This window comes from Gasterosteus aculeatus, chromosome 6, assembly GCF_964276395.1.
Source record: "Gasterosteus aculeatus chromosome 6, fGasAcu3.hap1.1, whole genome shotgun sequence".
In the NCBI taxonomy this organism is placed as follows: Eukaryota; Metazoa; Chordata; class Actinopteri; order Perciformes; family Gasterosteidae; genus Gasterosteus; species Gasterosteus aculeatus.
The window spans coordinates 8,634,361-8,648,891 of NC_135693.1; the positions used below are offsets into that span (position 1 = coordinate 8,634,361).

Sequence of the window (14,531 nt, forward strand, 5' to 3'; positions counted from 1 at the left end):
GACAGCCGCTCAGTAAGCGGGTGGGAAGCTGACTTTAATTGTTTCTGCTTCTCAACATCAACTATTGAAGCTGACGCACCCAAAGCATCCTCTCACCAATTAAACACTGTCGGCACCATTCAGTCAATGGACTTGGGTCATCAAGTCCTTGTGTCGTTTATGAAAGGCTGCTCTCTTGTGGCCACTGGGGGCAAATTATATGGGCAAAGGATGCGGGAGGGATGGACTGACAGGAAGTCATAAAACCCTGCTGGACTTTTATAGACTCAAGAAAGCTGCCTGCTGCTGAGTGTTCACATTAAGGCGGGTGGGGGGGGGGGCATCAATGCATTCACCTTATTAGACTTGAGGATAAACAGATGGATGATGGTTATTAATCGATTCTCATGAAGAACAAAAAAAAAACACCTCTCAGCTCGTCTGCAGTGAGAGCACAGCCGCTAAAATCCGGAGCTTCCGGGTTTTCTCTTTCTCCTCCTCCCAATGTATGTCCTCCTCGCTTGCCACTAGTTTACCCTCACTTGCTCAGCCCTCACTCTCGAGAGGAGGAGGAGGAGGAGGAGGAGGAGGAGGAGGAGGATGCTCTGTGATTGGCCGGGCGGGGACTGGTAGTCCGGAGGCTGGCGTTGTGCTGCGCGTTGATCCCCGTGTTCTTGTTTACACCTTGCTCGCGGGGACGAGGCAAGACACCCAGGGACCCCCGAGAGCAGAGCCGGGAGTCCAGTCACCTGTGGACGCGGCAAAGCGGCCGCATCTCCCCGCGCGTCCCTCTTTGTGCGGTCGCCAAAATAAGTTTGTCTTCTGCCGGGAGTCTTGTCTCCGTCTCGACCTCCCCGTCCAGAGCGGCTATGCGTCAAACTTTTCGGGGACTTTGGTGGCACCGCTGCGTTTTTGTCTCCCGGGCGAGCAGAGTCCTCCCGGCTGGACATTAGATCTGCCGGGAATTAGTCGCAGGATTCACGGGGTGTGATTTCTATTCTTCCAACTTTGATTACGGGCGCAAATGTTTGAGCGCCGCTGAACTATTTACCAAACGAACCGCATCCAGCACCAGTTACTGGGCGCTTTGGTATTTTGCTTCTTTTTTTTTCCTGAGAAGGACAAGAAGGCATTTTCGCACAAGAGCGACTTGTGTCACAAACACTGCAAGTAGCGCTGCGGGGGAAACCCCGGGACGTTTCGCAAACGGCGTATCCGGAAAAGATGCTCCCTGTTCGGATGCAGCGCGGGGAAGGGATCGGTCCTCTGGTTCTTCTCCTCTTGGTCGGGGGATTAGTGTCCGGCACTGGTGAGTTTGCTATTGAAAGATCAGTGTGTTATCGTTTTTGAAATACTGAGTGTTTATTCAATGATGATCGTGGTGAAATACTGTGGACTATACATGGCATTCGTTGCGCAACATTGACCAAAAATGTGCGCGCACACATGCACAACTTGCACACGCACAATCTGTGTCCAATGCCGAAAGTACCTTTACGGCCTGATTTAAGATACAGTGTGTGTGTGTGTGGGGGGGGGGGGGGGGGGGGGTCTTGCGGTAGACCGGAGCTCACAGCTCTCTTTTGTACTTGGAGTTGAAGAATCTAACTCCCCCGGTGCGCAGGGAGTAATTAAGGTTGTGCTACATGTCTTCTAGGCCCCCACAGAAATAAACAGAAAATCATTGTGAAAAGTAAGACGGAGCACGAGAAGTTTTTCAGGGAAAGATGTCATTTTATTTATTTTTTTTATTTCCCCATTGCATCGTCTGAAAATGTACACTCACTGTTTTTTAAGCTTGGGACTACATGTGTCTGAAATACTGGATTCACCCATTGACCATGAACCGTTGATACTTTTTAAAAGCATTTATTACAAGAAGACAGTATTTCTGTCCGAGCGGGCTTTGATCAGGGAACACAGACTTCAATCTGGGGATTGCTCAGAGTTAATGACCTCAAAGGCTGCAGCCGCTCTCATGGAGATGAAATCATTTGGTATGAAGGGCAGGTCACTGTGAGCTGAAGTGGCAGGACCTGGACACCAAGGTGACTCTGCTCATCGCGCTGGAGGAATGATTTCACTCGTTGTGGCCGTGTGGTAGGCGAAGCGTGGATTTTCCATCCCCTCGCTTTGTCGGGCAGAATTGAAATCTGAGGGTTCGTTGGATTGTGGATTAAAACAAAAGGACAATCCGGTCAACAATGAGTGCAGAACTCGCGCAGGCCTTGCTAAAAGGCCTCTGTAACAGATAAACCTGACTCTCTCGGGAGGAAGACCATCTTTTCTCTACATGACAACAGTAATCGCTTACTTTTGGAAGACACACTGACTGTCTGAGGTCCTTGGTCATTTCTTTGTATGGCAATGAGCCGTACCTCCCAAGGTCCTCGTTTGTGTAATATTCCCTGAGCAGGCGGAGCAGAAAAGCAGCTTATGTTTATTAAAAATCTAGAACGTTTGGAAATCCTCACAATGAAGAGTTGGGGATTGCAGCGAGGTCCCGTTATGGGAGCAGAGCCTGGGAGGAGGGGGACAACAACCGGGGACAATCGCTCAGTGTCCCCCAGGAAAGTTTCTGTCTGGAAGAGAGGGAGGCAGAGATAAATATAGGGAATGCATGATTGGACGGACAGATAGCGTTTATCTTCACTCCCTCTGTGTGTGTGTGTACCTTTGCTCCGTCGCCCCCCCCCCATCTCTCAGATCCCTCCTCGGTCTCCGCCTGCATTGTGGATCTGCTGAGCTCACGTTTCTGCTTTGGTGCTCCTCTTTCTGTGTTGACATACGCGTTAATTACCCAGACTGCCAGGAACACTCGTCTGGAGTAACTTCCCTTCTGTCCGCGCTCCTTTCTTTGTGTGCATCATTATTAATGACTTTATCAGAATCACAAAAAAAACCCGACATACGGGAAGCGTGTTTACGCGCTGCTTTTTGACGTCAGGATTAAACGAAGACGACGAGGTTCCCACTAAAGTCCCGGAGGGGCGGAGTGCGGAACGGGAGACAAGTGTCCAGACTGGGAGGTGCAGACAGAAGGAGAGCGAGGCCGGAGGTGGATGTTCAGTGTTGGACGAATGGCGGCCTGTTTGTGTTGGAATCCTCTTGCCTTTTGATAACAGCGCATTAGCTGTAAGAATACTTTAAAGTATTGTATGTGAGCAAATAAAAGGCTGCTAGAATATTTGCCGCCCTTCCCCCCTGTTTTGGTCAAACAAATTCTGTAGTTTTCGGATGAATTTTTGATGCATCAAAACAAAGGAATGCGACAACAAAGCTCGAACAGACACCGAAGAGATTTGGTTTCAAAGACGCTCAACAGATTGAAATGTCAGATTAGATTAAAGTGTCTCTGAAACATGTAGTCATAACAAAAGTGCTGCAGGCTGTTGCATCTGGACAGGTGGTGGGGCGCTGTTATAAATAAGTAGACCCCTCGGACTGCTTCCTGCAGGCAGGTCCCACCGGCGGACTGGGACGGGCCACATTCTGTCATTGTGTGCATTAGTTTTATGGTCGCCGGGCGGCAGGGGAGGGGATCGCTGGCCAGCCGCTGCCCTCTGTTGCTGTATTATTCATACGTGCAAAGTGGTCTTTGTTAATATTTAAAATGTACTCATGATGCTCAAATTTATGACATCAGAGATAGCGAAGAAGAAAGAAGAAGGTGGGGAACAGCTGCTGACCCGGATGGCTGCAGGGGTCAACAACGAAGGCTTTTAGGGCACCAATAGGCCTTTTGTAGATGATATAGAAGACAGTTTGAGCAAAGCCGAAGGCTGTTGCAGAGGATGCATGTAAGAACCAAACAAGGAGAAGGGTTACGCAGGGTAGCGTTATCCGTCTGAAAGTCCAGAGGAAAAACAGACAGAGGAGATTGAAGAGAGACACTTTGAGATGGATTGATTTGAGGGCATGGCTTTTAAATATCCGTTATGAGAAAAGAGCAGAGACGAAACCTCCGTTGCAGTGGCATTCAAGCGTCATTAAACCTCTGGCATGGGCTGGAGAATCAGGTGCGGTGTGGGTGGGAAGATATAAGTGGAACAGAAGGAGAGGAAGGCAAGGTGATGCGCAGCAGAACCAGTTTGAGGCAAAGCAGCAGAAGAAGAAGAGTGACGGATACGGTCGAGGAGGGAGGAAAGTGAAAAAGAGACACACAAATCCACTTGGGGGATGTTTTTATTAAGGCTCTTATCGATGGAGAGAGCTCACAGTATTAAGAGAAGACATGTTTAATGCTTTGCCAATACTCTCTGCATGTTAGACCGGACCATAAATCCGCAGCAAACAGCGAGGGCTCTGTAGGAGTCAAAATACTGAGGTAAATAGAAGAAGGAGCTGACTGTAAAGAATGTTCTGCTGCCAATTCCTGTTTCCAAAGATCCATGCGGAGATTGGCAGACTTGAGATGAATACCATTCTAGTCACAGGCCATTATTTTCATTTTCAATGACAATATGATCTTAAAGTATTTAGAATCTTGGCTAATAATGACCTAATCAATATTGCCGAGCCAGCCAATTAATTAATTAATTTGCTGTATATAATTTGAAAGGTGTACGGATCATCAAGCGAAGCTGTTCACTGTGAAGCTGTGAAAAGTAATAAGATGCTGGAATGTTTCAATCAATGTTCCAAAATGTAAAACCCTTTTTGAGCGAGGTGTTCAATTCAAGGTCAAATAAAAAAAATGTAATCTCAGCATTTATTTGACTCTTCTAATTATTTTGCAGGCCATATTTTCTGAATAAAACACCAGAATCTCGGCCCAGACCTTCAAATAGCCTCAACGAGTTGAGGCTGACGTGAGAAGAGGGGGGATGGATGGATGTGCCGGGGGTGGAGGGAGGAGAGTTTCGGTGGCAGATGGGGGCTAAGTTTGCTGCAGGGCCGGTAGAACAGGGTACCCCCTGCCCCTCCATCCTGCCCTGTGGGGGAGATGGGTGGGGCAGACAGGGAAACAGGAAGAAAACCTCTGTGGGGTTCCATTGTGCTTTAGATGAATAGGAGACCACAGAGCTTTTTCTGCCCCTTTTGTGTGTGCTAAAGGGGAGGGGGGGGGGGTGGGGGGTAGCAACCGAGCAGACACACGCACACCTACACACACACACACACACAAACACACACACATTCATACATTCATGCTCGTTCACTTTAACTTCAACAGGGTCTACACTTGCATGGTTGTGATTCTTCAGATGTGTGTTACTGTTGCATGATTCATTCATGGGTTAAGATGACACGTGTGCCTGTTGAAGCCTAAAGATCTCAGGATCTACCATTGATATGCTAACACAAGCTCTGTGACACCTGACATCAGCAGACCACCACCCACCCAGGGACCCACACCCACACACCCGCATATGCAAAACGGAGCCACATCCTCTAATGAAGAGGTAGCATTTATTTGTGTAATGGTGGGAAAACCTGCTGGGTGACTTGGGAGGAGCGAGAGAGTGAGTGCAGGAATTTTCATTTAACATCTCAGCAGCACTCTGGGCATCGTGACCAACAGGATCATGATTCACCATGGGGGGTCTCGCCAGATCCTGAGCAACCTCCTTAGCCTAAGATAGATGCACACACACACCGGACTTGGAGAAATCGGTTTCGCTGAGGTCCATTGACCAGAAGCAGTGTCAGCACTTGATGGTGCTGTGCTCTATGTGTGTCCCGCTCTAAAGAAGGAGAGTTTTTTCAGACCGTGTAGATCCCACTCATCTCCTTAGCAGAGGCTTTTTTTGTCTTTCAAAGGCAGTTGAGCCAATCCACTCAGAGCTTAGACCACAGACAATCTGTTAATGCTCGTGTTTGCGACTGTTTGTATCAGAGCGTGTCACGTGGGCTCAGCTAACTGGAGGAAAAGTCCGCTTAAAGTGTGTCAAATGCATTGGCAATGGCAGACTTTTACCAATGTGGCATACAAAGCTACATTTCCCCACATCCACATTAATAGATTACCTTCACATGTCCCCATTTTCCCCTCCCCTACCTTCAGTCAAGTTGATAGTCTCATCAGGTGTATTTATAGCTTGATAGTCTCACATATACCAACCTCTGTCATCCATATCTCGCTCACTCCATCATTTGTTCCTCCCTGCCAGCTCTGAGGCGGAGTTTGGGAATCGCTCTTTAGAAGGCACTGTGAAGAGTCCCATTTATATGAGTGTAACACTTATTAGGGTCCCATCTGCCCGCAGGGTACTTATGGATATGGGGCTGGAGGGGGGGTTGGATTGTTGTGGGTAGGTAAAAGTCAGTGGGGGGCAAAAGGAGCTTGGTCATGCCTGTGTTGTAAGTGGATGTGGGTGCCACTGGGGGCTCGTGCGAGGACGGGAAGGGGCTCTTAACACTGCAGAGCACATATCAAGCAGCTGGTGTGTCTAAAGTAGGGGAATGACACACAGACCTCCCCAGAGAGAGATGGTGCATTGAGCGTACGTGTGCGTATCTCTCGGCTAACGGCGAGAGAACGGAAATGATCCTGCCTCCTTCTGTCGGCATGGCAGGCAGCTAGGCAACAGCAGGACTTTCAAACAACCTACTTTTTTTTCTTTTTCTCGGGCTTTAAATCAAGGCGAATGATGGCTAATGAGTGCATTTGTTATTTGTGGGTGTGGGAAGGGTGGGGTGCGTCGGAGTGGAGCGTGGGCTGTTGTGATCGGCCGCATGTGTTACTTAATGCAGTGACCGTCCACGTTTGCATTGCCCTCCTTCAGCAATCACGCCTAGACCTTCCCTTTCCTCGCATCCCCTTCACTGCTCTGTAACCTGATTTACTTTCATTTTCCTGTCTCCTTTCCTTGTTCGCTCCTCTTCTCTTTTCGGCTTGAGCTTAAAATGTTGTGCTTACGGAAAAGGTCTGCTACGCGATATCCAGCTTTATTCCCAAACCCTATGACACATACGAGCACGCATCAGCAGGGGCAATAATCCCTGTTTCTGCTCAGACACTCTTGGATCACAACCATAGCAAAGAGAAGAGACGCAAGAATGAGATCTGCCCTCATCCAATCTTTAATTCCTCCATCCGTCTTCAGCTCCGGGACTTAATTCTTACTTCTCCTCCAGAGGCTTTGACGTGGAGCCTCCAAACACACAGTAAAGATTCTGTTCTCGCCTTGGATGCAGGTCTTAATCAAGGGCTGACAGGCCGGGGATTGTGTGTTTGCCGTGAGTGTGTGTGTGTGTGTGTGTGTGTGTGTGTGTGTGTGTGTGTGTGTGTGTGTGTGTGTGTGTGTGTGTGTGTGTGTGTGTGTGTGTGTGTGTGTGTGTGTGTGTGTGCGTGATGGGAAGCCAGCCGTATTACTTAGGTATTACTCCCTTTTCTGCATGGGTCACAGTGGGGTCACGCTCTCAATCTCAATCAGCACACAGCTCTCTGGCTCTGGCAGGCGCCGTGATTGCACGGGAGGAAACCTGGTGTGTCCTCCTGCTTCCTCCACCAAGCGGAGGTGTAAGCAGGAGCACGCCGCAAAGTGCCACCTCGCCGTAGCGCGGTGAATCGCTCTGAGCGCCGCCGGCTTGTGCGCGAAGCAGCGGCCGGGCTCCGGTCTGACGTGGCAGATGTACCTGCGTGTAATTAAGGTTAGATTTAAGTGTATGAGCTCACACGGGCGTCAAGCCTCTTACCTGCCGCCGACCAGATGGGCTCGGCGGGCCAAACTCGCGCTCACCTCCTCCCACCACTCGGCTCGGATTAGCCGGTGTGCTGAGCTAAGGCACAGAAGCATTACAACGGACACGTCCTGCCCCAACCCCCCCCCCACCCAAACACAAACACACCGCACACGCCTCACTCTTCAGATAAGACATTTAGGATGACGGTATGCTGCTTGTGTGTGTGTGTGTGTGTGTGTGTGGCTGCTCGGGCCTGCTGTCAATGGGGATTATGAAAGCAGATGGACGGCCATGCTGACTGGTGAGGGTTCATTAACGCTGCTCTTGCTTCAGCTCCACTCGCGCGCGTGTAGGTACAGATTGCGGGGAAAGCCGCTCACGCTAGCCAAGGAAAACCGTACATGTCAATCAGGGGGGCGTAGTTTGTGTGAGCATCACAAACATGTCGATTCACCAGCGCCGGCAGAGAAGTCCTGATTCGGCGTGATGCAACATCTTCAGCATTTCCATGGTAATGCGCGGCTCTACGCGGGGAGATGAATAGGTGTCGTTTTTCGAGGTTCATTAAACGCTGAGCGGTGACTCTCGCTGTCTATGGCTTCAACCTTCACGCCGCCGCCAGCTCCTGCCCCGCTCTCCTCTCCCGCGGTTTAATAAAAGGAGCATGTACCACACGGGGGGAGATAGACGTGCCTGTGGAGAGACAGGCGGGCAGACAGACAGGCAGACGGACTGGCAGATTCCTGGGCGATGGGATGGGTTGTTGGAAACCCTCCGAGACCTCGGCACCGACAGTGAGTCACCTCGTGTCGTGCAGCTTCGGCAGAGACATGGCCAGGTGTGAGAAATGTGAACGGCTACAGTGGCTAATTATTCGTTAAAATTTTAGTTAATATCTTGATTTACTTTCACTCCATTAGTCTTTAAAATTTTAGTGAAAATGGAGAAACATGCTCATCACAATGTGCTGTTTTTAAATCGATTTGTTTTGTCAAACCAACTATCATAAAACTAAGACATTTGTCAATATTGAGAAACTGAAACACAAATTCAACTTTTTGAGGAAACATGCATAACTGCTGCTCATTATTTTTCTGTTGATCCCTTAATTGATAAGTCACTAATACCCCTGGTACGACTCAATGGAAAATGTGCATTATATTGTTTTTGTTCGAATCTGCCTGTCTGACATGTGACTTTGGTCACATGTCATCTCTATTTTATTTCTCACATTTCTCTGAATTGTATGATAAGCAGTTTGCTGTTTCAAAAGACCAGCTGTTGTTAAACTATTATAAATGTCTCAAAAAAATCGGATTAGCACTTCTAATTAACCGCAGCGGCAACGGGAGATCATTTACAGGTGTCGTTCAGGTGTTCTTTTGAATTCTTTAAGGGCTGCAATGGCAACAAACGTTTTGCTGTGTGAAACAGATTGTGGCTTCGTGGTGCTCTCTGAGCGCTTTGTGATTGGTGAGGGAGTCTTTTTTTTGTTTTTTTGTTAAGACTAGGAGAAGAAGAATGGCAGAACGAAATAGAACATTTACGTGCGCGTGTTGACGTCCACCCACGCTTCTGCCAGTACCCAACTGTGTGTGTGTGTGTGCGTGCACATTTGCACGCATGCTCTGATGAGTGTGTGCGCTGAGATACTGTCGCTTATGCCGGCGTCCTTCTTTATGCTCTTGTGAGCGTGAGTTTGTGAGTGACAGCTCTACAGTGGTGTGGAGCGTTTAAAGCCCTTTCCCCCAAAGCGCTCAGCACAGGAGTCGGCTCTACATTAGCGCAACAATTTGCACTTCTGTCTAGAGGCGAAGAACGGGCAACTGAGAATAACGAAAGTCTCAGTTAAAGATTGTGTGTGTGTGCGGGGGGGTGGGGGTCTGTAGAGGTAGGGTTGACTCAGTAAACAAGCGACAGAAGAGGTTTATTAAAACCCCATCACCACTCGCCATCCTTTTGTCCTTCTCCTTGTCCCTCACCTCCCTCCCCACCTCTTTCAGCCAGAGGAGCGATTAGGCCTACGTCTCTCTTTCATCTCTCCCTGTGAAGAGGAGAGGAATGAAGGTCTTCTGTGGCGTGTAATTACACACTGGGATCCTGGATGAGGGCGTCTGTCCCCACAAACAAAACAAAAAAGCAGCCCCTTCTCCCCCTAAATACCTCCTGATAGGAGGAGATCTAAAGAAAGACCCATTTAACGACCTCTGATCCACCACAGGGCCCCTGTCTTTACCCGCCACTTATGGAGACCTAATAAGTACCATCACAGGTCTATTTATTTCATTAGAAGCACTGACACTAACAAATGCGTGGCTCAGCTCCAGCCCAGAGTGAGTTAAATGCACAGCTTCTCCATTCATTTTAGGCACAGTCATAATCATAACACATTTACAGGCCGGTGTTCCAATCTTGCCCATGAGTCATATTGCTGAATGATTATGGAAGGGTGGATTTCTACAGTCTTACGTTGGTATTGGCTCAACCCCTAATTGGCCCAAAATACATTTGCATGCTAGGAAGGTAATAATGGGACTCTTTGGAGGCACTTTAAACAAGAAAGTCATTGCACTCTGACTTAATTCTCCTCATAGAATAGCTGATGCCTCCAGATGGCCTTCTTACTGTGTGAGTGTGATATGGCCATTTTGTAAGCATGATCATACACTTACCCGATAATTTGGGAATAGATATGTTGCTAGCAATGCTAATGGTCTCCTTCCAACCGTTTGTCTCTTACAATGCTTTTATTACTTCATCTTTTACTCGCAATATGGGATAAATGCAAAAAACGCTTACTAATATGACACGCTTGCAGAAATACAAAATAGTTGTTGCCTCCAAGTCAATTGTCACGAATCTAGTGAACAATCTATTTGTCTTTTTTTTTTTCTCTACTCGGTGAGCACCTCTTCTCATTCTCCAAATGAACGTCGGGGTGTTGTGTTGAATTAAGAAAACAAAGGTCATCCTGTGTGGTTCGACATTCTGCAAAGGTCACGGAGGTCAAGAGCAATGGAGTCGGTCTGAATGTGTTTAACGTGTCTTTTTACTCGCGTGAATCCCCCCTCCCCCCCCCCCCTTTTTTGAAGGGACTCGACTGTTTCTCTGAACTCACTGGGAGATGAAGCGAGCGCTCTGGTGCAGCTCAAACAGACTTGGCGTCAGACAATAGGCCGAGGTCTTCTATTGCACTTAGCTGGAGACGCTGAATAGACTCCGAACAGACCCGGAGTGGTGCGGCCATGCAGCTGCAGGACAAAAGCCTGCTCAGCAGAAAGGCGGCCAGTGACCTCAGAGGTCTGCTCCGGCCCCGTCCACTGCGATCCGTCAACCCGCCCCACACGGAGGGGAAAGCCACAGCAGAGAATCCCAACACCATTCTTGTTGAGAATCTGATTGTATTTTTAAGCTAAATTTGAAGCAAGACCCTGCAGATCCATTCACCAAAACCTGTAGATTTGACTAACCAACACATTAACTCTTTCTGCACAAATCTCCGTACACAAACAGAAATTGGGCCACAAGAAGTTGAGTTTTTTTTCACCGTGAGCTGATGATAAATCATCTAACTGTTCCTTTTCATTTTTACTTAAAGCCACACACACTTTTGCAGGAACATAAAATGAGTGCGATGCTGCTATATTAACTATAATCTACTTTGAGTCCTTTTTATCTTTTGCTGTGCAATCACAAAATTGACCCGACCCTTTTTCAGAGGAACTGGTAGGAGGTAGAATGTTTAAACTATATACTATAAAAAGGACAATGGAAGCCAATGGGTCTTTGTCAAAGTGGGTGGTGATATGTATGAATCAATCTGGATTCTATTCAGATATTAAATTACTCTAAAGACAGTCAAGACATCCATTACGTTGAGGGAACTTCTCTTTGTTTGAGCTGGCAATAGAAAGCATTTCGCTTTAATAAGAACTCTCTGAGCCTCAGATATACTCTAATTTCCCAAAATGAACAACATCATCACTCGTACACCCAAAACCAAACACAACTTTGCAGATATCCAACCATCAAAAATAAAAACATCAACAGAGAAGCTGCTCCCCCCCTTTAGTCATTTGATCACAAGCAGCCTCCCTTCCTCCCCGTTTGTGTTTATTCTGGGGATTACTCTGACCTAATCTCTTTAGAGTATAATTCAGATTATATTTTGTGTTATTATTGCTATGTCCATTCCCTACTATCCTGCTGCGATTGTCCAACAGTCATATTGCCCCTGTGTTTGGAGAATTGATTAAAACTGCTGACCACTGCCCTAGATAAAAGCAAACCAAAACGATACAGTGCTGCATATTTTAAAAACATGTATTCTCTAATGCAGCTGTGGGAGTACTGGCTCAGCACGCTGGCCGCCAATGTGAAAATCTCCTTTTCTGCCTTTAATCCTGTATTGATCCTGGCGTTTACCAGCAAAGCTATTCTAGATCGTACATGTTCGCAGGGTATACTGGACCAGAATATTTGCCTTGGCCAACCAGTTTAAATTTGCCTTTAACTTCCATCAGCCGTAAAGAGACCAAAAATACTCCGCTACAACCGTCTGTATGTGTGCAGTTAAAGCCGGGTGCTCCATCTGTGTTTGAGCTGCCATATTGTCCTGAAAGTTGCTCAACAATTTGATACTCAGGCAATCATGTTTAGTCTGCATTGTCAAGACTGTGTTTGAACACCATCTGCCTTTTAGCCCCCGCTCTCTAAGCCTGGGAATTTAAACCAAAGGACTCTTGAATGAATTGTAGTTTATCCTTTAAAATTACAGTGAGCGCCAAAAGGAAAAATGCATTCCCTGTCATTTATTTTGTTTGTAGCACGTAGTGTCTAATTTAAAATGTTTTCCTCTCGACCTGCCGTAAATACCACTTTATGAAAATGATCTAAGAGGAAAATCGTGCTGCATCTTTCAATTACATATAACCGACGTCTCAATGTAATTCACCTTTTGGAGCAATTGAGCCGGAATGAGAGGTAATCACCATCATTTATTTTTTCTGTATGTCGTTCTTACTTACATAATGTATTTTCAACCACCTAGAGACAAATGTCCATTTTCGGTAAATTTGCACCAAAAAACGGAAGATTTAAAATTCCCCTCCCACTTACACAAAAAGCACACCAGGTCCCTCGGCCCCTGGAATACTGTGCACGGCGTGCGCTTGACGACCTTCCAGGGCTCCCCTTTCTCAATTAAGATGAATTATAAAATTGCATTGGGCGGCAGGACCAAGGAGCGCGCGTTTGTGACGTCACCCCGAGGAACTCGGTCAGTGAGTTGGAGAGAGAAATCGAGCGCTGTGGACACGTTGGTCCCCGTGCCTCAGATTCCTAATGGACCACACGATATGCAACTTTAGCAGAACCCACCAGAGCCGGGCCTGCGCGCCGGGTGGAGAGAAGGAGGGGCGAGGAAGTAAGGCCTGGGTTTATTGCTCATATGTGGAGGTGGAAGGAGATAAAGGCAGGGAGACAGGGGAGGCGCGGGGGCTGTGTTTGCTTTAGCTGTTGGGGACTTGAGAACAGACCAGGCGGCGGTGTACTTTTCATTACTCCGTTCTCCTCCAGAGGCCCAGATGTGTGTCGCGGCGCCTTCATTGGGCAGCGGAGCGCCAGATGATTAGATGAGCTGCACCTCAGTGAACGGATGGTATTGATCTCCACACCTTGTTATATGGAGCAACTTAGAACGTGATGTGTCCAGGAAGAGACGGCATGATGAATCTCACACCGTCTGAAATTGCCTCTTCTGCACAGCTGACTTTTCCATCTTTTTTTTTGTTGTCACACTCTTCAGTGATTACCTTCGCCTCTTTCCGGGTCTTTCCTGTCCCTTTTTATTTTCTCCCCCCCCCCTTTCAGCGTCTCCACAGGCATTAAAATGATTGGAGGCCGCGTAATGTATATTAATGTGCTGGTACTTTTCGAGTAGTTTCGCGGTGCGCGCTGTAATATTTCACAAGGAAAAAAAGGAAAACGCGCCTCATGTGTCGGGTAATTCAATTCAGATTGTGATCTGTGGTTTCTCTAGACGCGTGTGCAGAATAGCGCTCGCTCCGTGAGGAGGCTGTCACAGGTGGAGTTCGGAGATCACAGTATCGTGAGGCCGGGGCAGAGACACATAAGCATGTGTTTTAATAGTGCAGCAGGAGGTATGAGTGCAGCGCGGCACAAAGGTTGTCAGTGAAGCTTGCATGGAGGGTTAACAGAGAGCCGTGACCTCTGAGCCACCTTCTAGCAACGTATGAATTAAATGAAGTGAAGTGAAGTGATACATGTTGTTGTCGGGGGCGCTAGTGGAAGCCATCATGGTAGAAGCCTCAACATGAATACTTTATGTTATTAACGAGGTTCGGTATGCCGTACAGTTGATAAAAGGTGGCGTCTGGAATAAATTAGGAGTATTTGCAGAGAAGCTGAACACAGTCTCATTTATTCACATCAGTCATGTGTTGTTTGCTTTTCCGCTCCGCGGCCGGCATGTTAACTATTCACGAAGCCGCAGCAGTATTGTTGCGAATATGATGTAGTTAACCGATCCGTGTTGCATACCTCACATGTTTTCTGCAATCTGGTCAGCCACCCAAAAACCACTCACCTCTACGCTCTCCAGCACCACTCACACGCACCGACACGCCGGTCCTTTGTTGTTGTGGAAAATGGAAGTTGTGAAGTCAGTCATGCTGAATAGATTGTAAATTGTCGGGAAGATTATAAACACTTTTATGTTCGCGGCCTGCCATTGTGCGTCACAAATGACCCGAGTGGCCGCGGCGATATGAGGGTCAAGCAGTTCTATTATTACGATTTCCAGCACAGTACGGCCACTCAAGGCCTGCACTGCTGCTCTATAGGCCATCAGTATTGGCCATGATGAACCAGGACATACCTCAGGGCAGATAGTAGACGGTTGACGT

The 14,531-nt window shown here is 47.6% G+C and overlaps 1 protein-coding gene across 6 annotated transcripts in view; it reads left to right on the forward strand.

The window, feature by feature from the left end:
- The first annotated feature begins 513 nt into the window (after positions 1-513).
- unc5b (unc-5 netrin receptor B) overlaps positions 514-14,531 on the forward strand; it is a 40,156-nt gene continuing 26,138 nt past the window's right edge. For 4 of the 6 annotated variants that reach the window (XM_078104126.1, XM_040178960.2, XM_078104127.1 and 1 more), the window contains exon 1: positions 514-1,288. In XM_078104126.1, coding sequence (XP_077960252.1) covers positions 1,204-1,288 — 85 coding nt within the window. In that variant the 5' untranslated portion in view covers positions 514-1,203. The remainder of the gene's footprint in view (positions 1,289-14,531) is intronic. The other 2 variants (XM_078104129.1, XM_078104130.1) reach the window with 1 other exon arrangement.